The following is a 24,986-nucleotide window of genomic DNA, read 5'->3' on the forward strand; positions in this document are numbered from 1 at the left end:
ACAACTCCTACAGCTCTAGCTGTCTTGTAAGGTGTACCAAAGTTGAGCTGCTTACTGTGTTGCTGAGGAAACTGAGGGCCAAGAACTTAAATACTTAAGTAGAGAAGACTAATCTCTACACCTGTATGAAACTTGGTTCCTGTGATGAACCAAGTGATTGTTCAGCTTCTCTAGCTGATTGTTCATGGCTGGTGACCTCCGTGACTGGTAGGCCTCACTGGTCCTGGGACTAAGGTGGACGGCTCATGATTGGCTGCCCGGGATTCAAAGGCCATCTTGTAAACATGCAAGTAAGGGCCACTCAGCAGGAGCTACAGATTCAAAAGCAGCTGCTGTTGCGGTCTGTCCGCTGTGTGACAGTCTCTCCGTTTGATTCTGACAACGACCCTGCGCCGCACCCGCTTCCTGATGAGCAGACAGACCTCACAGAGCTAACCTCAGAGGTCACGCAACTGGCACATTTTCAAGCCAGGATGCCAATACAGGTCTGGCTTCAAATCCTGGGCTCACTTTACTGTTTCACTAGAGTGAAAGCTATCTAACCAACCATTCAAAATAAAAACAATCACACATACACAAACTATCTAAAACATGCAACCATTCCTGGTGGTGCGTATTTAGCTTCATCTCTTTATGTGTGACCACGTCATATTTCTTTAAAAAGCATCGTTTCGTTTCGTTTTTAAAGAACCTGGAATCACTGGTGTTAAATGTCTTGTGGCTGATTGCCATTACCCAAGCCTCTGCTTCTTTCAAACATCATATGTACAGCCCTTACCTCTCCGTGCCTCATTTATCAAGTGGCAAGGAGAAATATTTACACTGATGGCTACTTGGTCTAAGCATACTATTAAGTTGCCCACCCCATAACCGCCACCTCTTTTTAGCCCAATGCTGCAGGTCAATATATGCATCACCAATGGAGAAATGAAACAGCTAGTGACATGGCAGGGAGCCAACTCTTACCAGACAAAAGAAAATGATTCTATCGAGCCTAATAGAAGGATTCCTGGGGTATGCCCTGTTCCTACTTATAAGGGTAGGCACCTAAAGCGGAAAGGTTCAGAGCCAGGTCAAACCAGCAGTGGTGATTACTTTTGAAATCTGGGTCAGTGAGGGTGGAAAGAAAAAGAGAACCATTACTGAGAAGAGACAGGGTCAGAGCTTAAATCCAAGAATCAGGGTAAGGGGAAAAATGGGAGAACGAGTGAGAAGGCTGGTGGTCAGACAGGGGAGCAGGGACTGGGCTGAGGAACGTGGTTCAGTGTGAAACCAGGCATGATGGAACTGCAGGGACTCACTTTTTACAGTCAGTGCATTCCGTGAAGTCCAGAGGTATGAGTTAAGGGAGGCTCAAGAGTGTGCATCCTAAAAGTCGGGATTCCTGTTTTCATCTAAGCCCTGCTATTTCTCGGTGTTGTGACCTTGAGCAGGTCACACTATTCATTCCTCACCTGACAAGTGAAGACTGAACTAACTGCTTAACCATAGGCAATTATTCAGTGCCTATCTTTGACCTAAGCACTGGTGAAATTAAAAAGAAAATAAGCCATAGCCCCTACATCAAAATTTTTTCTTATAAATTTAAAATATATACTATGTCTTATGACAGCTCTGATCTTATTTTCTTCAGTAAAAATTATGTGTTTTGCATTAAAACCTTCAATGCAAGTTTTAATTCTGCTTTTGTATTTTTAGCTGTCTTTATCATTTCCTTTTTTTCCCCTCATTCCATTGCCCTTCCATCTGAACTCATTTTTTTTCCTAATAAGTTTCTGCTCTCTTTCATAGAGATGTGCTTTAAAAAAAAATCCTACTGAATATGCAAAGGAGTTTTAAAATATTTTCTTTTGGTTTCAGTAGTAAGTAAATTTTAAGAGGCCTTTCCCTTAAGTGTTCAAAATGGTATTTCTTTTTCTTTGTGTGCAACATGTTTTTCCTAATGGACTCACTTTATTATCTTTTAAATTCATTTTAACTAGAGCACTATACATATTCAGTGTTTCCCAGCATACAGTACACAATTTACTCTCAGCCCCACTAACTGTAACTTGGATTTACCTCTTTAGATCTATAGCTAGCTGCCAATTCCCAGAGTCCAGCAGTTTTTATTTTGTGTCCCTCTGTTGCCCTGAGGTAGCTCACCACTCTGCTTTCTAATCCTAGAACAGATGGTAGACATGCAAAACTACACCCCTCCTTCAAATTCACAGGGTTTCCCTATCTCTGCCCCTTTAACAGAGTTTGATTCAGGGTCCTTAGAACTGCAGTGCATCACCATTCATTCTAAATCAGACTTCCAGCCCAGTTGTCTACTTGGGTTGGCAGTTTTCTAATGGATTGAAGTGAAACGGAAGATAAGGTCCGGGTTGCGGAGGAGTTCTGGGAAACTAAACTCACTGGCTGCTTCCAAAAAGCAAAACAAAACAGAACAAAAAACCTTAATCATCAGCAGCAGAGTAGAGGGATGACTGCTCTGTTTTTAGGCTTAAAGGGAACTTGCATTTTTAAGCTAGGGACCAGAAAGTGGAGAGGTCCCAACTTTTGCAAGGCTGGTGGTTTATTTTGTTCTCATGTCAGATATTATGATTATCAAACAAGTTACATTTAGCCTTTTAGATTCTGGAAGGTCCTCCCAGATTCTCTCTGAGATTGTCAATTCTAGTTTTCCTAGTTGAAAGTCATCTTAATTGTTAAAGTCAGAATGAGTTTATGCTTTTTTTTTTTTATCTTCACAGGTATTTTCAAGCGAAGCAGAGAAAGGCTGCATCAGGGTTTGCTGCCCAAATGCCACCTAAAAATAAAATTCAGAATCAAATATTTACTGAGCACCTCCTTCGGCCTGTATAGATGTCTGTATTATAGGGATCATACATTATGTACATACACACATACGCACACTCTCACACATGTACAATATTATTTCCCCCATTTTCATGTGAACTTGGAACAGGTACAGTTTCTTTTTTTCTTTGTGTTCCCTCAGCTTGGCATAGGCCTGCACGTAGTAGGTGACCAATAAGCATTTTTTGAATGGATGAATGTCTAACAAGGGTAAGAGAAAAGAGCCAACAGAGGGGAGAGAAAGAGTGTGATGCTGCTGAAGCAGAAGGAGAACAGGGAGCGGCCAGTCATTCTCTGAGAAGGTCTTTTAATTACCTAGATAAAATGCTAAATGCAATCTATCACTGGTTAGACAACGATATAAAAAAATCCTGAACATTCACATGCCATGCTCTCCTCCCCTCTAGAACACTGCACATGCTATGATTCCCTTGGTCCCAGACCCTGTTCCCTCTGTCACTCAGTGTCAATGTCACCTCCTATCTGAAGCCTTTCCTGAGTGCTGAGACCATGTTAGGCCATCATCTTCCACACATCTAAGGAGCGCTGGACAGTGAGTGGCACCTGGAGCTTGACCCTGTAGCCCCATCGCCTGTTTATATATTCTGCCTGCCTCCCCTCCCCGACCCCACCAAAACACCAGTGTTCCTGAAAGCTGCAGTTGTGCCCAGTTACTTATATCCCCCACCAACTATAACAGGGCCTGCATTTGTTAAAATAATTAGTTAATTCGTTGATGAACAAAGGCACTCATAATTATAATAAAATGGAAACTTATCTTCATTTACCTGGACATTATGACTGGTTTTAAATACTGATCATAGGGATAGTAAGAGTCAGTAGTGATCTAATTCATTTAGAATTAGCAGATTGCTCACATGTATAATTTTTCTAAACCAACAGATGACCTCTTATTATCTCCATGTTGACTATCAATTATCAATAAGTACGTATTAAGCACTTAGTATGTGCCCAGGTAAATATTTCAGGAGCCCAAAGAAAAAATCATATATGGTTCTTGTCCTACTGGGATTTTCTTGACATTCTAGATGTTACGTATTTTTTAAACTTAACATTTTATCAAGCACTTCCCTCCCTTGAAATATGCTCCATGAATGTAAGGATTATACTTTAGCAGTACTTGCTACAAAGTAGGCACCAAATACACATTCTGTGAATGAATGTTGGAAAAAGTGGTCACATTGTAGCTTCTGGTAAAAGGGTAACATGATAAATAGATTCAGGGTGATTATTTTGATGTTATCCAAAATTGGATTGAGGGAAAAAGATTTGAACATAGATGCAAAAATCCTCAACAAAATACTAGCAAACCAAATCCAACAATACACTGAAAGGACCATACACCATGATCAAGTGGGATTTATCCCAGAGATGCAAGGAGTTTTTCAATATCCACAAATCAGTCAGTGTGATACACCACATCAACAAAATGAAGAATAAAAACCATATGAGCATGTCAATAGATGCAAAAAAATCTTTCATCAAACTTCAATACCAATTTAGGATAAAAACTCTCCAGAAAGTGGGCATATAAGGAACCTACCTCAACATAATAAAGGCCATATATGACAAACCCACAGCTGACATCACACTCAACAGTGAAAAGGTGAAAGCATTTCCTCTAAGATCAGGAACAAGATAAGGATGTGCACACTCACCACTTTTATTCAACATAGTTTTGGAAGTCCTAGCCACGGCAATCAGAGAAGAAAAAGAAATAAAAGGAATCAACACTGAAAAAGAAGAAGACAGACAGTCACTGTCTGAAGACGACATGATACTATACATAGAAAATCCTAAAGAGGCTATGATAAAACTACTTAGAGCTCATCAGTGAATTTGGTAAAGTTGCAGGATACAAACTTAATACACAAAAATCTGTTGCATTTTTATACACCAACAATGAAAGATCAGAAAGAGAAATTAAGGAAACAATCCCATTTATCATCACATCAAAAAGAATAAAATACTTCGGAATAAACCTACCTAAGGAGGCAAAAGACCTGTACTCTGAAAACTATAAGATGCTGATGAAAGAAATCGAAGATGACATAAACAGATGGAAAGATATACCATGTTCTTGGATTGGAAGAATCAGTATTGTCAAAATGACTATACTACCCAAGGCACTCTACATATTTAATGCAATCCCTATCAAATTACCAATGGCAGTTTTCAGAGAACTAGAACAAAAAAAATTTAAACGTGTATAGAAACATAAAAGACTCTGAATAGCCGAAAGAATCTTGAGAAAGAAGAACGGAGCTGGAGGAATCAGACTATACTACAAAGCTACAGTCACCAAAACAGTGTGGTACTGGCACAAAAACAGAAATATAGATCAATGGAATAGGATAGAAAGCCCAGAAATAAACTCACACACCTGTGGTCAATTAATCTATGAGAAAGGAGGCAAGAATATAAAATGGAGAAAAGACAGTCTCTTCAATAAGTGGTGCTGGGGAATCTGGACAGTTACATGTAAAAGAGTGAAATTAGAACACTCCCTAACACCATACACAAAAATAAACTCAAAATGGATTAAAGACCTAAATGTAATGCCAGACACTATAAAACTCTTAGCGGAAAACTTAGGCAGAACACCCTTTGACATAAATCGCAGCAATATTTTTCTGGATCCACCTCCTAGAGTAATGAAAATAAAAACAAAAATAAATAAATAGGACCTAATTAAACTTAAAAGCTTTTGCACAGCAGAGGAAGCCATAAACAAAAGACAACCTATGGAATGGGAGAAAATATTTGCAAACAAAGCAACCTTCAAGGGATTAATCTCCAAAATATACAAACAGCTCATGCAGCTCAATAGCAAAAAAACAAACAACACAATCAAAAAGTGGGCAGGGGCTTCCCTGGTGGCACAGTGGTTGAGAATCTGCCTGCCAATGCAGGGGACACGGGTTCGAACCCTGGTCTGGGAAGATCCCACATGTCGCGGAGCAACTAGGCCCGTGAGCCACAGCCACTGAGCCTGTGTGTCTGGAGCCTGTGCTCTGCAACAGGAGAGGCCACGACAGTGAGAGGCCCACGCACCGCGATGAAGAGTGGCCCCCGCTTGCCGCAACTAGAGAAAGCCCTCGCACAGAAACAAAGACCCAACACAGCCAAAAATAAATAAATAAGTAAATAAAAAATAAAAATAAAGGAATTCCTTTAAAAAAAAAAAGGTAAAATAAATATCCTTTAAAAAAAAAAAAAAGTGGGCAGAACATCTAAATAGACATTTCTCCAAAGAAGACATACAGATGTGCAAAAATCATGTGAAAAGATATGCAACATTGCTAATTATTAGAGAAATGTAAATCGAAACTGCAATGAGATATTACCGCATACCAGTCAGAATGGCCTTCATCAAAAAGCCTACAAACAATAAATGCTGGAGAGGGTGTGGAGAAAAGGGAACCCTCCTACACTTTTGGTGGGAATGTAAATTGATACAGCCACTATGGAGAACAGTATGGAGGTTCCTTATAAAACCAAAAATAGAACTACCATATGATATATATGGTATATACCTGGAGAAAACCATAATTAGAAAAGATACATGCACGCCAATGTTCATTGCAGCACTATTTACAATAGCCAGGACATGGAAGCAACCTAAACGGCATCAACAGATGAATGGACAAAGAAGATGTGTTACATATATACGATGGAATATTACTCAGCCATAAAAAAGAATGAAATAACGCCATTTGCAGCAACATGGATGGACCCAGAGATTACCATACTATGTGAAGTAAGTCGAAAAGAGAAAGACAAATATCATATGATATCACTTATATGTGGAATCTACAAAAATGATACAAATGAACTTATTTACAAAACAAACAGACTCACAGACTTTGAAAACAAACTTATGGTTACCAAAGGGGAAAGGTGCGGGGGAGGCAAGATAGGAGGTTGGGATTAACACATACACACTATTATATAAAAAATAATCAGCAAGGACCTACTGTACAACACAGGGAACTCTACTCAATATTCTGTAATAACCTAAATGGGAAAAGAATCTGAAAAAGAATAGATATATGTATATGTATAACTGAATCACTTTGTTGTACACCTGAAACTAACACAGCATAGTAAATCAACTATACTCCAATATAAAATAAAAATCTTAAAAAAAGGAGAGATTTTGGGGAAAATTTTTAGCCCAGAATTTCCTTCCTTCTATCTTAACTAGGTCATCTTCTCCTTCCAGTGTTGTGAGGTAAATTCATCAAATGACAGCTATTCAAAGGTAAGGCTAACCCAAGGGCAGTTATTAAGGGAAATCACTGCTAAGAAACATCAGGTGATGTATGAGGTATGTTTATAAAACAAGAGAACTTTTAAAAAGATAAATATACCAGGATTTTTAATACCATTGGGCATATGTCCCCGTGCAAGAAGTCTCCTTTGGTGATTACATACTTATTCATACTTATTCTAATGAGACAGACACTCTTAAAAGCACTCCATTGTTTCCTTTGGCATTCTAGTCTGTGTTTGGGCTACCCTTATTGGAATCCTAATGACGGTAATTCTTAAGTTTCCGGATGTCAGGGTTGGTTTTAAGAAACAGACCAAAGCCACTGGGAAGCCATGGCACCTGCCATGCTGGATGATGAAGCTGGTACAGCAGGTGTTGGCAAGGAAAGGACCCCAAAGGAAGGACTCCAGATCCAAGCCCTGGACTTCAGAGCCGCAATCATTTTACGATACAACCCTGCTTTGTCTGGGGGTCATTTTATGAACTGGTCATGCTTCTTCACTTCTTTAACATTTTAAGTGTCTCCTATATTTGGCTTTAGATATTTGTCTCTAATTAAGACATGGATTTTTGTACTCATACAAAATGTGTGCTTCCCCTAACCTCTGTTTGTACCCAGAAAGCCGGTTACCTGAAAGTATGGCTTTCTAGCTATAGCCTGTGGCCACGTGGCCCTCTCCAGACATCCCTCTTCTGCTTCCATGGGCCAAACAGGAGGCCAAGACCATTATTTCTTGTGTGGGCACGCTTCATGGACTCCGGACAGACATCACTTTCGCTATGTCCAATTTCTTTTCTTTCCACCATGACTCCCTTTTATTAGCAGAAGTTGCTCATGTCAAGCAGGTAATGAAAATAAAGATTGGGTCTTTCTGTTGGTCTCATAAAAATATTTAAAATATTCTCAATAGAATTAATCACAAAGCCAAAGCCTGTTAAGTTTTGAAGTTCCTCAAGCCAGCAGGCCTGCTCCATTGTCACGCACTGCATAAACCTTGCACTGCTCATGGCCTCCATTCTACACCCCCGCCATGATGCACCTCACACTCTGCTCTCCACTTCTTGACATCTGAATTCTGAATTCATGGCCTCTTTTCTTGTTTGTGGTCTCTCCTAGCCTCTTGGGACTGTAGCTTAGCTCTTTTTCCCTAGCTTTCACATGCTTCATCCATCCTCAAACACAATTCTCTGTGGCTAAGCTATTCTTAGCCAACCGATTTCACTTGGCCATCAAGATGTTATCTCTTAGCTTAAGTGATTGTGAGCTCTTCCACCAAGGTCATCCTGGCCCCTCCGGCCCCAAATATCTGCACTAGAAGTGACTCTGAAGGTCACTAAGAGCCGAATTTCACCACCAACGTAAGTTATTAATTTTATTTTACTTTTACCAGAGTTTATCTGAAACCCTAATAACGTTGGCATGCATTCTGAGCAGCCCTGACTCAGGGCCTAGGCAGATGGGTGGCTGCAGTAAGCTAGACCATAGGTGGTAACATTTACCACTTATTCACCCGGCAGCCTGGAGATGGAGATGGAGAACATGACTCTTCAAACTGATGTAAATACAAAGATTACATAGGCAGGGGCTCGCGACTTCCAGCCGCTCCGTGGGACAAAGAGGCAGCAGTAGCTACAAGTAAGAAATCCTGCTTTGAACGCTCGCAAGGGTGGCTCAGAAACAATGAGAACTTCCAGCAGATCATCCTGAGGAGCGGCAAGAACCTTCACAACAGCAATGCATCTGCAAGAAACCAGTGGGCTGTTGGCCGGCTTTGTTTATTTTTCCTCTTTTGCCTTCTCCTCACTTTGTTTCTTTCAAACTCTGTAGCCCTTTGGCCCGCCTTCACCTTCGTGCAAGGACTGACTGTTACTTACCATGCCCTTTAGTGTCAGATCTGCTAAGGGAGACCGGTTGCCATGGAAATCTGGCCAAACATGTAAATCAACAGTGAGGAAACCCACGGGCTGAGCCTTCGTAATCAGATCCAGGTGACTGTTCAAATATGCATATATACTCTGGCATCTGGAAGAGAAGTGGATTTTGTTTTTAAAAGGGGGGGTGGGTAGGGTCAGGGAGCAAATTGCTTTGTAGAAAGAAATCATTTGTACTCCCATATCAGATCCAGAAAGTAAGCAGGGTCCAAAAAGCTTCAGCAAAAAAAACCACCCCCAACCCATAGAAATCAAAAAACCACACTCTCAAATCATGCTGTACTCTCATCAAGGATAGGAGGCCTGTCCTGGTGGAAGGTGGAAAGGTTTGGACTCAGAAGACCAGATCCAAGAATCGCTTTACTCCATTGTAGGTGTGTAACCACTACTGTGAGAAAGTTATTCAAACTTTCTGAACCACTCTCTTTGCATCTGTAAAAACAACCATCATAATCCCTGCCCAACTGACCTCACAGGGTTTTGTGAAGATCAAAGGAGACTATGTAGATGAAGACACAGGATTTTGCAAAATGTACACTACTGGACATATGTAAAGGCTTTTTAAAAATCAGTATTCCTAATTATAATAATAATATGTTGGTGAATGGAGATGGTTCCCGGACTCAGGATAGGAGTTTGCTAAGGGCAGTGATATGATGGAGTGAATGCAGTTAGGATCAGGAGTTAGGAGGCTTGATTTCCAGCCCAAACCTACCAAACGACATTGCACTAGTTCTTTCTCTTTTTAAGCCTTCGTTTCTTCACATGTAGAATGAGAGAGTCAGATGACCTTTCTCATTCTCTCAGTCTATGTACCTGAGAGGGAGACAGAAATGATGGGCTTGGGAGTCAAGGCAGTCCTGCATTCAGATGATGGTTCTAACTGTCCTAGCTGGGTAACATGGGCCGGTGACTTAACCTCTCTGAACTTCAGTTTTCCCATACATATAATGGGTATAAAATACCTCACTGGGTGAAATCTCACTGTATGACACAGAAGTTCGTCACCCTTCCCCTCTTTAAAGGTGCCTCCTTCTCTTGAACTGACAATTCTAGAAGAAAGTGGGTTGGCATCCCATGCCACTTCCCACTGGTCCCCTTGGAACCACAGCCTTAAACATGGCTTGAATAATAGTAGGAAAAAAGTATAGGAGATCAATGACCAAGGGAGGTTGATATCTAAGATACATAAGATAATATTTATTATTTACATTTAAAATGTTTTAGGAGTGCAGCTCAGCGATTTCTAGTTCTAGTTTTGTGACACTGTGAGTGTCCCTCTGGATCCCATGAAATTCCTAAAAGTTTTCTAAACTAAGTGTAAAGAAAGAAACAAACGAGTAGTGGTTTTCAAACACCTATTAAATAAAACTTTATGTGGAACTCCAAGATAGAAAATATAGAAAAACAAAACTGTTCTATGTAAGTGCGTGTATGTGTGTAAGTGTGAGAATGTGTGTGTGCACGTGTGTGTGAGTGTGAGAAGTGTGCTGGGCGGAGGCAAGGGCAGTCCTACCTACCAGGCACTCTCCTTGCTTCTTGCCCTGACTCCTCATTCCTGTCTGTAAAAATCTTTGGCCCTACATTGTATTAGAAGATGAAGATCTTGTTGGGAAAAGGCTCACCAACCAGAGTAACATCAACTGCGGCTCCTTGTTCCTCTGGCCTTCAAACATAGCCCACTGAGCCGAGTACCGCTCACACCCCTTTACAGAGGGGATGAGTAAGGAGTGCAGACATGTGACCGAGTCCAAAGTTAAACCCTCTCTGTGATTCTGAAGCCATGTGTTTTCTGTATCCCCAGCCAGGAATTATTTGTCAAAGCCCTACATTCAAACTCTGTTTTAGAATGATTCTGTGACAGCATTAGGAAAGGATCCTCTGAGATCTCCATGGAAGGTAGGGCCAGAACCACATATCTGGGGAGAATACGATCACACCCTGGTTTTCTATCTCCCAGCTCTCTCTGCTCCTGGTCCAACACAATCACACGGCCAGCGATGGCCACAAAAACATCCTTTCCAGCCAGAAGTCAAGAGTCTGCACTAATTCTAGCAACACTGAACTTGAGAAGAGCATCATTGCACTTAGAGTAAGGGGATTTAAAAAAAAAAAGAAGCACATGTCTATAAATCTTTTGTCTCTCAAGGAATCTCAGAGCAGGGCATTTGGTTTCAGACATCTGGGTCAATAAGAACCTATCGGCCTAATTACTATTGATTTGTCATTGTCTCATTTACTGTGGGTCTTTGCAAACAGTGAGATTCATTTAGCCTCTACATATACGGTCACTCGTGCACTAATGAGATCCCTGGGGGATGGGGCATATGCTTACCCCTTTGACTCCTAACCTCCTCGCAGCTGTATGTTTATTCTTTGAATGCAGCCATTCTCCTGCACATTTTTTCAATTATCCCTTACCATGTGCGCTATCTGAGTATATCATTCAAAATGAAATGCACTTGGAAAACATTAAAATAACAAATGCACATCATTATTCACATAATTTTAACCTTGCATGGTGCCTTTTTTGGTTTTGACTTTGTTTCAGTTTGTATGTTTTATCAATTCTTTCTCAAATGGCGGTCTGCCCTCTTCCAGCTCGGGAATCACATATTAACTGTTCCTAGTGATAGGTCTCCCTCTTTTTCATGAACTCCAGACTCATTTATCCTCTCTTAGAGAGAGAAATAAATCCTTGCTTTCCTAGTCCTGTTGTGTATGAAGAAGAAAATACAGTTTCAAGAATCACAAAGCGACTTCACTGTATACCAGGTGGCTGACCAGGTACACTAAACCTCTCCAAGCCTAGTTTACTTTTTTGCTATCAGGGCTAATACTTTTACCTTATAGGCTGTTATGAAGATTAAATATGGAGTCCTGAGTACTATAAAATGATAGCTGATCAATAAATAGTTCCCTCTTGTTTTCCATCACAGGAAATTCACTTCTAGAGTCAGGGAAGATTTTTTCAGACTTTATGGCTCACAATCTTCAATGCAGACTACACCCCTGGAATCTCTACTTTCCTTCTCCATAAACCATTTAATTCTTTGGATTCACAGGATGCCCAAAAGTATGGTGACCCTACTTTCAAACCCCAAATCAGAACGCATGGTCTAACAGAAGAATTTGTGCCTTTTCTAGGAGTAAGAGAAAGTCTTGGAAAAGAAGCTTCCACACTATCTCCAGTTCCTCCTTGACCCACTGCAATAGGTATTCTGCCCGCCCCATTCTACTGAGACTGGCTCCACCATGAGGAGAAATCCCCGCTTTGTTGCTGTCTCCAATAGACCATTATTTGCCTTATTTTACTTGAACTGTCTTTTGCATTTTGTACCACTTGATCACTTCTTACTAATTTGTTTTCATCCCCTTGTTTCCAGGCGACAATACCCTTTTGGTTTTCCAGCTGGTTCTCTTCCTCTCTTTGTCCCTTAAGTATATGAAGACTCCCAGAGACCTGTCCTTGGCCCTCTTCTCATTCTTTCTATACCCTTGGATGATCCCATCTTCCTTTCAGGGCTCCAGTTAACTAGCTAGTGCTGAAGACTTCCAAATATATGCCCTTATCTCCTGCTCATTTCTCTATGATGAGTTCCATGTCAAATATCCAAGCACCCATCAAATGCTTCCTCCTGGATGCCCAAACGGACCTCGATTAAAAAATGTCTAAAATGACACACATCATCTTTTCTGATATACTCACTCTTTTTTCTACACTCCTTGGTTTGACCAAAGGCAATCTCATTTAAGTGGTTGCTCAAGCAACCATTTTGGGGGCAGAGTCAGAGTGGGTATCATTTTTGATTCCTCTCCTTCCCTCAGTTTCCAAATTTAATTTTGGACCAGGTTCTGCCAGTTTATTATTTTAAATATTCCTCTAACCAGCATGCTTTTCCCCCTCATAACTGCTACTACTTTACGCAGGCCCTCTTCAAATGTCTGGATTAGAGGACTGGCCCTCTAACTTATCTCCTGTCTTGAAATTGTGTCCCTCCAACTAGGTTTTCTGCACTCCTTCCTGGGTGGTTCGTCTAAAATGCAACTCTGATGACTCCATACCTATCTAAAACCTTCAGTGATTCCTCCCCATTGTCCTCAAGATAAAGCATAAACTTCCTTGTTTGGCATAATGTTCTTCATTATCTAGCTCTCCCTACATTGTACCATGTTACAGACATGCCTTCCACTCTTCATCCCTCTTCACCCCTGTACACATCATGCTCTCGTGACACTAAACTACTTCTAATTTTTCAAAATATGCAGGTCTTAACCTCTGAATGTTTGCCTATTCTTCTCCCTCTTGCCTAGAATTCTCTTCCTTATCTTCTTTACCTGCCTATGGCAATCACTGTTCTAGACTCACCTTTTCATTTTTAATTGAAGTATAGTTGATTTACAATGTTGTGTTAGTTCCCGATATACAGCAAAGTGATTCAGATATATATATATATATATATATATATATATATATATATATATATATATACACACACACACACAGAGTAGGACCTTATTGTTTATCTATTTATATCCAGTAGTTTGTATCTGCTAATCCCACTGTTCTAGACTCATCTTTTTATTTTTAATTGAAGTATAGTTGATTTACAATGTTGTGTTAGTTCCCGATATACAGCAAAGTGATTCAGATATATATATATATATATACACACACAGAGTAGGACCTTATTGTTTATCTATTTATATCCAGTAGTTTGTATCTGCTAATCCCAAACTCGTTATTTATCCCTCCGACCCCCCTTTCCCCTTTAGTAACCTTTCCCCTTTGGTAACCTTCGGTGTTCTTCCCTTCTGCTCTCCACATGGTTAGCTCATTTATATCCTTCAGATCTTAACTGTGCTTCCATCAGCTAGGGCCTCCCTGACCACCTCATCTAAACGGGGTTTCCCTGATATTCTATCATCCTACTCTGTTAGTTTCTTTCATATCATGTTTGGTCGCCATAGACTTATTTATGGGTTCATTTACTTGTTAACTGCCTATGGCCTCCTCTGGACTTTAAGCTTCATGAAGGCAGACCATCACCAGTATACATTCAGAATCTAGCAGAGAACTTGGCACACAGAACCACCCAAGAGTAGCCATCAAATGAATGAATGGCCCTTCCTCCACTGTATGATAATTGCCTCTTAATTTTATCTGTATCCATTGCTGGAATCTGAATTCCTTTTGGGAAAGAGTCACATCTTATGTATCCCACCAGGTGCTCAACACGGTTACTGAAGTGTAGAATGTATGAATATTGACCCCGCATGGACTATTAGAGGTTATTTTTACCTCTCCCTCTCACTGTAGTACAGCTGCTAAAAGAGTAGATCTCTGGAGTCATATGGACACAACCTTCCAGGCGTGCTGGTATATCCCACAGAAGGGGGCAGAGAAAAGGAATAAGCATCTTGTGACACCCCACCCTGCACTTCCACCCATGTGCCAGGCACTATGCTGGGCTACAGTGAATCTGCTGAGAGGCAGAAAATGAAGAACTGATTTCCTAAGCCAGCACAGCCCTCAGTCTTCTTGAGAGGACCCCAGTGCCCTGAACACTTTCTTATCCTTGCCTGTAGAACGGAAGCCAAAGAAAGGCATTGTAATATCCAGCTTACGTCTATTTAGAAAAACATTTCTCATTCAAGAGACATCAAGAATTTACCGTTTATCCTGGCACACCCTAGGGGATGAAAGGTGTTAATATCATCACCCTGGTTCTATGATTGCCCTAGCTCAGGGGAGCCTAAGTCAGTACTTGTGGATAGACTGATGGCCCCAGTTGTCAGACTGAGGGACCAAGGTTGAAGAAGCCATAAAGGCCAAGGGAACAATCTGAGAACACAAGAGTAGAATGCACAGTGAAAACAATGTTTAGAAGTGGAGTCCCTATAATACTCATTTCCTCAACTAGAATTAAATTAGATTATATATATATATAAAACTATCACTAAGCACAGTGCCAGGCACACTGAAAATTCTTAAAAAATGTTCTTGGTCTTTCTTTCTCCTTTTCTTGCTCTGGGGGGGGGAGATTTATACAGATTTTAATGGGAAGATTTAGATATACCCTGAGATTTGGCATATGGGGGACCAGTACATTTTTAAAGTTATCCTCAGTGGGATTATAGAAATCACAGAAGCAAAAGAGGTTTGAAGAATAAATCATATCAAGAAAAGTTGATTGTTCTCAAAGGAATAACAAAACATTCCAGGGAAAGTGGGATAAAAGAAAGACAGATTGAGAGAGAGGATGGGAATTAGCAGAACCTTGCACCCCTGAGAGACCGGAAATTAACAGAATCACAATGAGAAATGACCACTGCTTGCAGTGACGGCTGTAAAAGGAGCTCAGAACAGGCTGGGCTTCTCTGTCTCCAGTCCTCCTCCTCCAGTAGACCATAAACTTGCTGAGGTCAGGAGTCATGTCTTCCACTGACCCTCCATCCCCACCAATGGTCTGGTTTATTCTCCACAGAGCAGCCAAAGTAATCCTTTTAAAAGGTAAATCTGACTGTGTCTTCCGTCTGCTCAAAAACAAAAATCTTGAATAAAGTGCAGTGGTCTTAGAGCTTTCTACAGTGACCTGCATGGTTTGACCCTTGGCTAAATTTTAGCTCTCATCTGTCCCCCATTCCCTCCCACTTTGGTTCAGTCACAGTGCCCTTTACAATGTCCACTGAGCTTGCCAAGCTGGCTGCTGCTTCCCGGCCTTGGGACTTGCTGTTCCTTTGGGCTAAAGGGATCTCCTCCATATAACCATGGCTTGATCTCTCTCTTTATTCAGTTCAGAGTCCTGTTTGAGTGCCACCTCATCAAGGATGGCTTCTTCACCTGAAATAGTTCCCATCTGTCACTCCAACACCTCTCGTCATTCTATGTCTCCTTACTCAGCTCTATTTTTCTTTAGAATGCTTACCAATTCCTGGAGTATGTGCGCTCTCTCTCTCTCTCTCTCTCTCTCTCCATACATACAAACATAAACATACACACACTCACATATAGGTATATGTGTGTGTATGTGCGTGAGCACAATTTCCATGAAAACAGGGATTTTTTTTTCTTTGTTCACTGTTATACCATAAGTGCTCATAAGACACTCATCAGACAGTCAGAGGACCTGGATTTTAACCTTGGCTCTGCTGTCAACCTTGAATCCAGCACTTGTGGATTATGCCAACATCTTCCCACCGAACCGTGCCATCACCATAACCTCATTCTGAACCACTGGTAAAGATTCTTTAAGAAAAGTAAGACAATAATGGGCAGTTTAGAGGAAAAGAGCTGAAGTTATAATCAATGGAAGGCGATCTCTGGCTACGCAGTAACATCTCTGGATATTTGGCTCTACATAGAAAGAGACTCCAGTTGCCATTTACATGCATGGGTACATCTAGTTATTGTTTACTTAATTCATAAGCTCACAGAACGCTTCTCTTCAGGATGAAGCCTAGAAGGATTACAGTAAATCAAGAGTATAAAATACTCAATCTGTTTATCAACACTTGTTTCTATGGTTTCAAATAGGATTTGCTGATGCTAAGCTCTGAGATAGGGGTGACCTGCATTGCTGTTTGCAGACAGCACTAAGTCGTACCACAAGAGGCATACAGTTTTTGATTCCAAGGGATTTGTTGTCCCTTCCAAATAACTAACTTCACTTAATAACAACTATTCCTATTTCTAAGATCTGAAGCATAGTGAGTGCTAGTCTTGATATAGTCTATTTATAGACCTGATAAGATAGAGACACATTTTCCTTTGCAAGACAATAAAAAGAAATAGGAAGGGAAGAGAACCAATATTGAATGCCCACTAAGTATATGAACTGGAGATAAAATTTTGAGAGTCATCAAAATATAGAAGGAAATGAAGCCAAGAATGTAGATAGGATCACGGGAAAGACCACAAAGAGAGAAGAGGTCCAAGAATGTAGCTGTGATGAACTTTGTTGTTAGTGATAGAGAAAAGGATCATAGGCCTGAAAAGGAGATTAACAAATAGTCAGAGATACAGAAGTAAAACTGGGTGAGGGTGACATTCTGGAAAGCCAAGAAAAGAGAGTGTTGGAAGGAGAAGGAGTGATCATTGGTGCCACATGGAGCTGAGAGCTCAAGGAAGGGGACTGGAAGACATCCTGTGGTCGCTGAGGACCTGAACATTAAACGTTTCAGGGGCGATGGTGACAGAATCAAACTGGAGTGGGCAAGGGAGGAGTGAGGAAACTGACCAAGAGTACAAGGCAATGCTTTGGAGCAACTTAGCTTTGGAGCAACTTAGCTCTAAAGAGAGGGAAAAATACAGAGAGGTAGTTGGAAAGCGGGATGAAGTCAGCTGGCATGTGAAGAGGCGTGGGATGTAAATCCAGTCTGACTCTAAGATTGAATTCTATAAATTATTGCTTCTGGACCACCCTATGCTGCTGTTTCTCTGGGTTTACATGCTAATCCATAAATCCTCCCTTTCTTCCTATTTTCAATCAAAACTACTCACATGAGGTTCAGCTACAGAAGAAAGTTCTGGACATTTTGAGTATTTCATTGCAAAGTCTAACCTATCCCTTAGATTTGCGTTGAGGTTTAAGATCTTCAGAGACTGGCATTTCCATGGTCTACTTTCATCCTCATAACACCTGGAAAATGAATTAAGCAGGGTAGGATTATTGTAATTTTATAGGTGAGGAAACTGAGTCACCAAGACATTGATGGCAGAATTGGTACCAGAAGCCAAGACCTCAGTCCAGTGTTCTTGCTACTCCATGAGAAGGTAGGCAGGTGATGGATGACTGACATCTGCTGCTTAACCCTAGAACAATCCCCTCCAAAATGTCCGCCTCTTTTATAATCATTAGTAATAGTAGTAGAAGTAGTAGTAGTGGTTGTTGTCATTGTCATCGTACAGTTTACAAAGCCTTTCCAAATACATTGCTTCCGTAAACTCAAAATAAATTCTCAGAGCTATCCATGGCTGGTTCTCTCATGTCTACTATCCCATATTCTGATAAGGAAACTAAGGTTCAAACAACTATGTATGTGGGAGCTGAGATTTGAATCCAGATCTCTAAACTCTACATCTGTGCTCTTTCCTTTGGGCTAGAGGTTTTAAAATGCTGGATCCCCTCAAGAATTTGATAAAAGCTATGGCCCCTCTTCCCAGAAATGTACGCGTTAAGTATATAATCAACAAAACTCTGCACACAATTAAGGGGTTCCCTGGTGATCTGAGGTTAGGCATCCCTCTTCTAGGTTATGTGGTCTCTAAGCCAACTAAAGTGCTAGTTATTGGCTAAGTGGTATGATCCCTGTAGATGGTAATGACATTGTAACTAGAGACTCCTAGAAGGGAAAGCTTATGAAACTTTTCTCAAACTCCTTGGTGGGATCAATCCTTCTCTACACCCTGATGACACAGTGTTTATATTCTAGTCAGTATGCACTTCATTCTGCTCTGTGCAGGTGTGCCTCCCCATAAGAACAGACGTCCCTTGGTGGAATGGAAATGTCTAATACGAGTAACTACAACAGCTTTTATCACTACCACTACCACTTACTGAATACTTATTATAGCTCAGCAAATGTTGCTATATCCCAGACACTATTTGAATTCATTTAATTTTCTCAACAACCTTATGAGGTGTTTACTATTATTATTTTCCTGTACAGTGAAGTACTAAGGCACAATGAGGTTAAGTACATTGCCCAGGGTAACAAGCTACTAAAGGGTGCAGCTGAGACAGGCAATTTGGCTCCAGGATCTAGGATAGTAACCTCCACCTTCGACTATCTCCCTTTTGCCAGGTACTAGCTACATGAATGGGGTTTCTCTGAAAATATTATAAAATACCTTACTTTTGTTAAAAAGCCCAACCACTAAGCATTATTATCATGAAATTCATTCAATAATTATTCTTCAAACTTATTTCAAAATAATTTTAGATTTACAGAAAAATTGCAAAAATAGTATGCAGACTTCCCCTATACTCACCATCTAAGAAATTAACATAAATACAGTATTATTACTAATCTCCATACATATTTGAATGTTGACAGTTTTCCCCACTAATGTGCTTTTTTCTGGCCAAGATCTAACCCATGATCATACATTGTTTCTAGATGTAGTAGCATCTTAGTCTCCTCAAATCTGGGACAATTCTCTAGTAATTCCTTAAGTTTCCTAATCTTTGAAGCATATTGGCTAATAATTTTGTAGAAATTACTTAGGTTAATTCTTTTCTTTCCCAAACCCCCGTTAGTGTGATCATGTTATTTATTATTAATACTATAGGTTCATTTTTTTTCACTGTTTGTATTTCACCCCCACCATACACATCCATCCATCTATCTATCTATCTCTCTTTTATTTATTTTCAGGGGGACATGAAGCATCGTCATGATTCTAAGAGTATGAGTTATATAAACAGGTATACTCAAAGAAGTGCTGCTCCCTCCTATACCCTGTTCCCATTTCCCCATTATTTCCATCCCATTCCTACCCCACCTCCTATAGGTAACAACCTCATTACTTTCTTGTTTAACTTCCCTATATTTCTTTTGCATAAATGAGTAGATACACATATATTTTCTTATATCACCTTCTTTTTACATAAAAAGGGGTATATTATAAACACTCCTTTATGGACTTCCCTGGTGGCACAGTGGTTAAGAATCCACCTGCCAACGCAGGGGACATGGATTCGAACCCTGGTGAGGGAAGAACCCACATGCCGAGGAGCAACTAAGTCCGTGTGCCACAACTACTGAAGCCCACGCACCTAGGGCTCGTGCTCTGCAACAAGAGAAGCCACCACGGTGAGAAGCCCACGCACCACAATGAAGAGTAGCCCCCACCCACCACAACTAGAGAAAGCCCGCGTGCAGCAACAAAGACCCAACACAACCAAAAAAATAATAAATAAATAAATAAATAATATACTCTGCTCTCTTCACTTAACAATATATTCTAGAAATCAGTCCTATCAGTTACTATCCTGTTTCACAGATGAAAAGACAGGCTTAAAGAAGTTGAATAACTTGCCCAAGGTCACACAGTTATTAAGGAGAAAAACTGGAGTTGAATCCAAGAAACTTTGACTCAAAAAATCCATGCTCTTTCTTCTATGTCAGAGCTTCTCAACCATGATTACTGGCATATTCTTGGAGGATCTCTAGTTTTTTTGTGAACTCTCTTAGATTGTTTTGAAAATTAATACATGTATGTCCTGTATCATCCAGATGACTGTCTTATAACCAAGTACTGCCAGGCATTTTCATTGCTCACAGGATCTGAAAATCATGCAGCTGCCTAAAGTCAGTGCCCCCAATGTGGTCGGGCATGGAAAGCTGTAGAGAACAGAGAGAGCTGTTACCTGGCTGTGGCCTTGGCTTGTAGTTCAGGGAAGGCAGCATGGCCCTGCACCATGTGATCTATCTGAAAAACAAGAGAGATGGGTCAATTTTATAGCTTCTCCAGTCTATGTTAAAGCCAGAAGAAGATATATTAAAATGTCTGTTTCTTTCAATTCTTTGTCTACAGAGGATCCAAGAATGTTAAAATGCTAACTCAGCAAGAGTGTCTCAGCTCTTTCAGAAATCTAGCTTTGTTTAACCAACTGCTGGCCTCTTGGATTTATAAAACAAAGAAGTTTAAAGAGAAGAACAGCAGGAAAAGAAACTCCCAAGGCTGAACTGGTAGCAGCAGGTAGTATCAGGTCCAAGAATGAGGTTTGACAGAGGCATGAGAAGGAGGTGTAATTCAGGGTAAATGGGGTGGAGGGGGGCCGGCCTGGGTGTTAAAAGCACTGACCTCTGGATTACATCATCCCCCCCCCCCCCCCGTTACCCCACGCTGTTACCCCAGGGCAATGTCAGACCCTGAATTATTCTCTGCGTCTTACTAATGGAGAAGCTTAGTGAAAGAGTCTATGAGGAGGGAGTCCCAGTTTAAAAAAACACAAAAAAGAGTTGCCCCAGAGCTGTCAAGAGAATCTCCCCTGACTGAGGAGTTATCGCATGGGAAACTGGGACAGAGCTCTCCAAGGACAGAAATGTCTGAGCTCTGCAGACAACCATCGTGTCATTTGAAATTCCACGTCTAGGATTTATTCCTTAATCCACTTGGTGGCTCTAAACAAAATAATATGCACTGTGCATCAGGAAGGGATGTGTTTCCCCATGCTGTGACTCTGCTTGCTAAAACACACCCAACAATGGGCTTGAGTTCCTGAACCTAATCTGTGTATCGGCTCAATGTTTACATGAATCTCCAAAACAACCATTCTGACCTATTTATTTTCATTCAAACTACGAACAGACCGGTTATTGTGGCCTCATGGAGAGAGTTTCCCCGAGCATGCTTCCTGAGCGTCAGGTCTGTGTAAAGAGGACGAGATTTTGTTCTGGAGACACCGAGGCTGGGTCTGGGTTCTGGCTCTGATACCAACTAGCTATGTGACTTTGTGCAAGTCACCTAACTGCTCTGAGCTTCAGCGACCTCCTCTCCCCCTAACCCCGTCCTAGTCTCCTTTTAAAACAGGATTTCTGCGACATAGAGTGTGCCTACCATAATGCCAACAACAGAATAAATGATATCACCTAAAATTTACTGACTCATTTACCATATACCAATATTAAGCCATGCATTTTACATATATTATCTCATTTATTCCTTATAACCCTCCCGTGAAGAAGATACTATTAGCCACCATGGAGATGAGAAAACCAGGACTAGAAGAGATTAAGTAACTTGCCTAAGGTCATAGGGGAGTAAGTGACAGGTCTAGTTCTCAAACTGAGGTCTCTCTGTACCTGAAGTCCTTGGTCTTAACTACCACGTCACATTGTCTATGCAACTTCCAGGTATAAGTTGTCAAATTCCATTTGTGTAGTGCTGCAGAAATGTTTCAAATACCAAAGCGACTGGTGATTTCAATGGAAAGAAAATCATTCAGGTTTTGAATATTTACTTGCCGAAGGTTCAGTTTTGGGTTACTGCAATGAGGCACAGTTTGGACCTTAAAGAGTTTGCAATCCAGTCGGAGCATCACAATGAAGCCACTGGCATCAATAATGGATAATTAAAGCCATTACTTGATTTGATGCTAGTTTCTATGGGAAGTGCTTTAGGAGGTCAGAGAAGGGAGATTTAAATGAGCTTCCCGGAGGAAGCACAGAAGCTAGCATGTGTCCCACATGCATGAATGCAGTTATTTGGTATTTACCGAATGCCTAATGCACCAGGTACCGGGACTAGGCTCTGGGATAGAGTGGAAAATAAGAAATACATACAATACATAATAGCATAAAGCAAGAAGTCAGTAATTTGGCAATTACTGTATAGTTGTATATATAACATTTGGCAATTATTATATAGTTGTATATATAATAATTGCCAAGAACAGGCAGTTTGGAGGAGTAAAGGGCTAGAGGCAAGGGATACCAGAAAGGAGGCTGTGATGAGTAGAGATATGAAGATGGAAAGACGAATCTGGGTATAGACAGTAAGAAGACTGGTCTAGCCCTGAGACTGGCATATTATAGATGCTCAATAAGTATTTATTGGATAAATGTGGGATGTACAAACCATAATGGACCACATGCCCACAGAATACCATGTACTTCTTGGGAGCACTTACCACGCTTTATATTTGTGTCTGTTTGTGTGGGGCACACAATGGTCAGAGGGTAACTGTATGTTAAATTAGAGAATAAATGAAGTGGTGAAAATATGGATGCATGAGGAGGGTATGGACAGACAGTGGTTCTTAAAAGTCAGATAAGTGACTACTGTTTTACTGAATTGTAGGCCACAGGAAATTATTTCGATTTGTGGAGCAAAATAATGACAAGTTAAGGAAAATTAACGCAGTAGGGTATGTACAGTGGGGAGAGGACTAGGCACAGAGGGTAGGAAACACAGACAGGGCTCAGAGGCTGACACTGGGAATACGAGGCACGAATATCCCCTGCCCTTGCTCCATTGCAGCATTTATCAAGTTCTTCTATAACTATTAGTTTATATGTCTATCTCTTATCTTACGCTCTGAGCTCTTTTAAATCAAAAGCCTCATTATTTCCCATTCTTCAGTGCCTACAATGCCTGGCATCTCGAAAGAATGAATGAGACACATTTTGAAGAAAATAAAACAAAACTTAGTGACTGAATAGTTACAGAGTATAAGAAAATCAGAGTGAAAGGATGACTTTGAACTTTTGGGTCTAAGAAAAGGAAATGTGGTCGTTTTAATCATGTCTTTTTATTTTTCTGTATTTGTGATGCTTTGGGATCTGGGGCCCTGTTGACCCTGGACAGACTGCCCTTTCCAGGGCTAGCCAATTCCTAGAGATAGTAAAGGACTCCACTGGCCTGTGAGCATGCCTTTCATATGCAAACTGACTAATACAGAGCACACCTCCTCACCACCTCCTCTATTTCCCTGCTCTGATCACCCCAGAGCCAGGTACCAGACAACTAGGGACAACCTTAGTGCTTCCCATTTGGCCCTGCGTGGTTTAGCCGGGCCCCTCTTCTTGAGAACTGTGAGTAACAAACTATCCTTTCAGTGGCAATCATCTCCTGATCTGCTGGTCTCATCATACCTGAATAATAATAAAATCCACATTTTAAGACAGTAGTTGAAAACATGGGCTTTGGAAACAGAATTAGGTTCAAAACTCATGGTCTATACTTATATTCTCTGCTACCTAAGTTACCTGACCTCTCAGAGCCTCTTCTCTTACAACTGTAAAATGTGGACAGTAAAATTTGCTTTGCAGGGAAGGTTGTAGTGAGTGATATATAGGTGGCTTTTAGATCATAACACCTATTATTAAAGAGAAGGAAGTACCACCAAAAGAGTAAAAATGGTTGGAAGAACAAGATCTTAAAAGGTCAGCTGCAGTTTTTTTTTTTTTTTCCCACAGCATCTGATGGCAAAGGCCCACCCTGATTAACAAAGAAGGAGCCAGTTTGTCAAATAACTGAGTACTCATTTTAAAAGTCTGGAGCGCCTGTTCCAAGGGTTGATCTTTCTACTTCTGTTCTCTAATGCATTTAGCACAGTATAGAAGATCACAGCATCCCATTAAGTGGTTATTTGTTTCCCAATGAAATAACAAGTGTGACCACAATAACTATATTTGCCAAGTGGCTGCCTTAGAAATATATAGACAGAACTATCCTGACTCTATGACTCTTTTCTTGTTTCCCCCATCTTCTCAGATTTCAGCTCTGAGAGCTGGCAGCTGTAGGAGTAGGCAGAAAAGGCTACAAGCTATTTGGATAGGTAGGAAGCTTAAGCTGGGTGGAGTCAGATCTTCTTCAGGATGGCTTTTGGGTCAGGATCAAGAGGAAAAGACCATCTTACAATACACAACTTTTGAATTGTGGGTTTTTTTTGGCATTTCCTTATTAAGGTGGCACCTGCATTTGGAACATGGGAAAAATAGAAATGCAATACAGTATAACACAGAGATCATACATGGGTAGTATGAGGTGGCATCTGGCCCACAGATGTATTTTATTTGGGATATATAATGTTTTTAAAAATGAGCCAATATTTTAAAATTGGGAGATTTCACTTTAAGTCCAGATTTTGGTTTCTCTTGAAGAACTGGTGAACGTAAAACACTGGGTCACCATATTCCCCCATGGCAAGGGTCAGCTGGAGCTGAGTGGTGACTGATCCCTTCAGCCAGGCCTGCACCCTCCAGTTTGTGAGAGGCACCACCACTTAATTTATCATCATGATGGCACTAATGTTTTACTTGTAGTAGCAATCTATTTCTCTATGCCAATCTATCTGTCAAAGGAGGGAACATGGAATTCAGCCCGAGAGTACTGAGAGCTGAAAAGAAACTTCTCTGTAGAAGTAAAAAAATACCTCTTTGCCTGGTCTGTTTATTCATT

The 24,986-nt window shown here is 40.7% G+C and overlaps 1 protein-coding gene across 8 annotated transcripts in view; it reads right to left on the reverse strand.

The window, feature by feature from the left end:
* The window catches only part of FGGY (FGGY carbohydrate kinase domain containing), a 416,066-nt gene that overhangs the window by 101,098 nt on the left and 289,982 nt on the right, over positions 1–24,986 (reverse strand). For 7 of the 8 annotated variants that reach the window (XM_082418647.1, XM_082418641.1, XM_082418642.1 and 4 more), the window contains 2 exons: positions 20,449–20,510; positions 9,017–9,164 (listed from right to left, as the gene is read on the reverse strand). The exons of the other annotated variant lie outside the window; for it this stretch is intronic. In XM_082418647.1, the coding sequence (XP_082274773.1) occupies positions 9,017–9,164; positions 20,449–20,510 (210 nt within the window). The remainder of the gene's footprint in view (positions 1–9,016; positions 9,165–20,448; positions 20,511–24,986) is intronic. 8 annotated transcript variants of the gene reach the window in all.

Source organism: Balaenoptera physalus (genome assembly GCF_965194825.1).
Source record: "Balaenoptera physalus genome assembly, chromosome: 1".
NCBI lineage: Eukaryota > Metazoa > Chordata > Mammalia > Artiodactyla > Balaenopteridae > Balaenoptera > Balaenoptera physalus.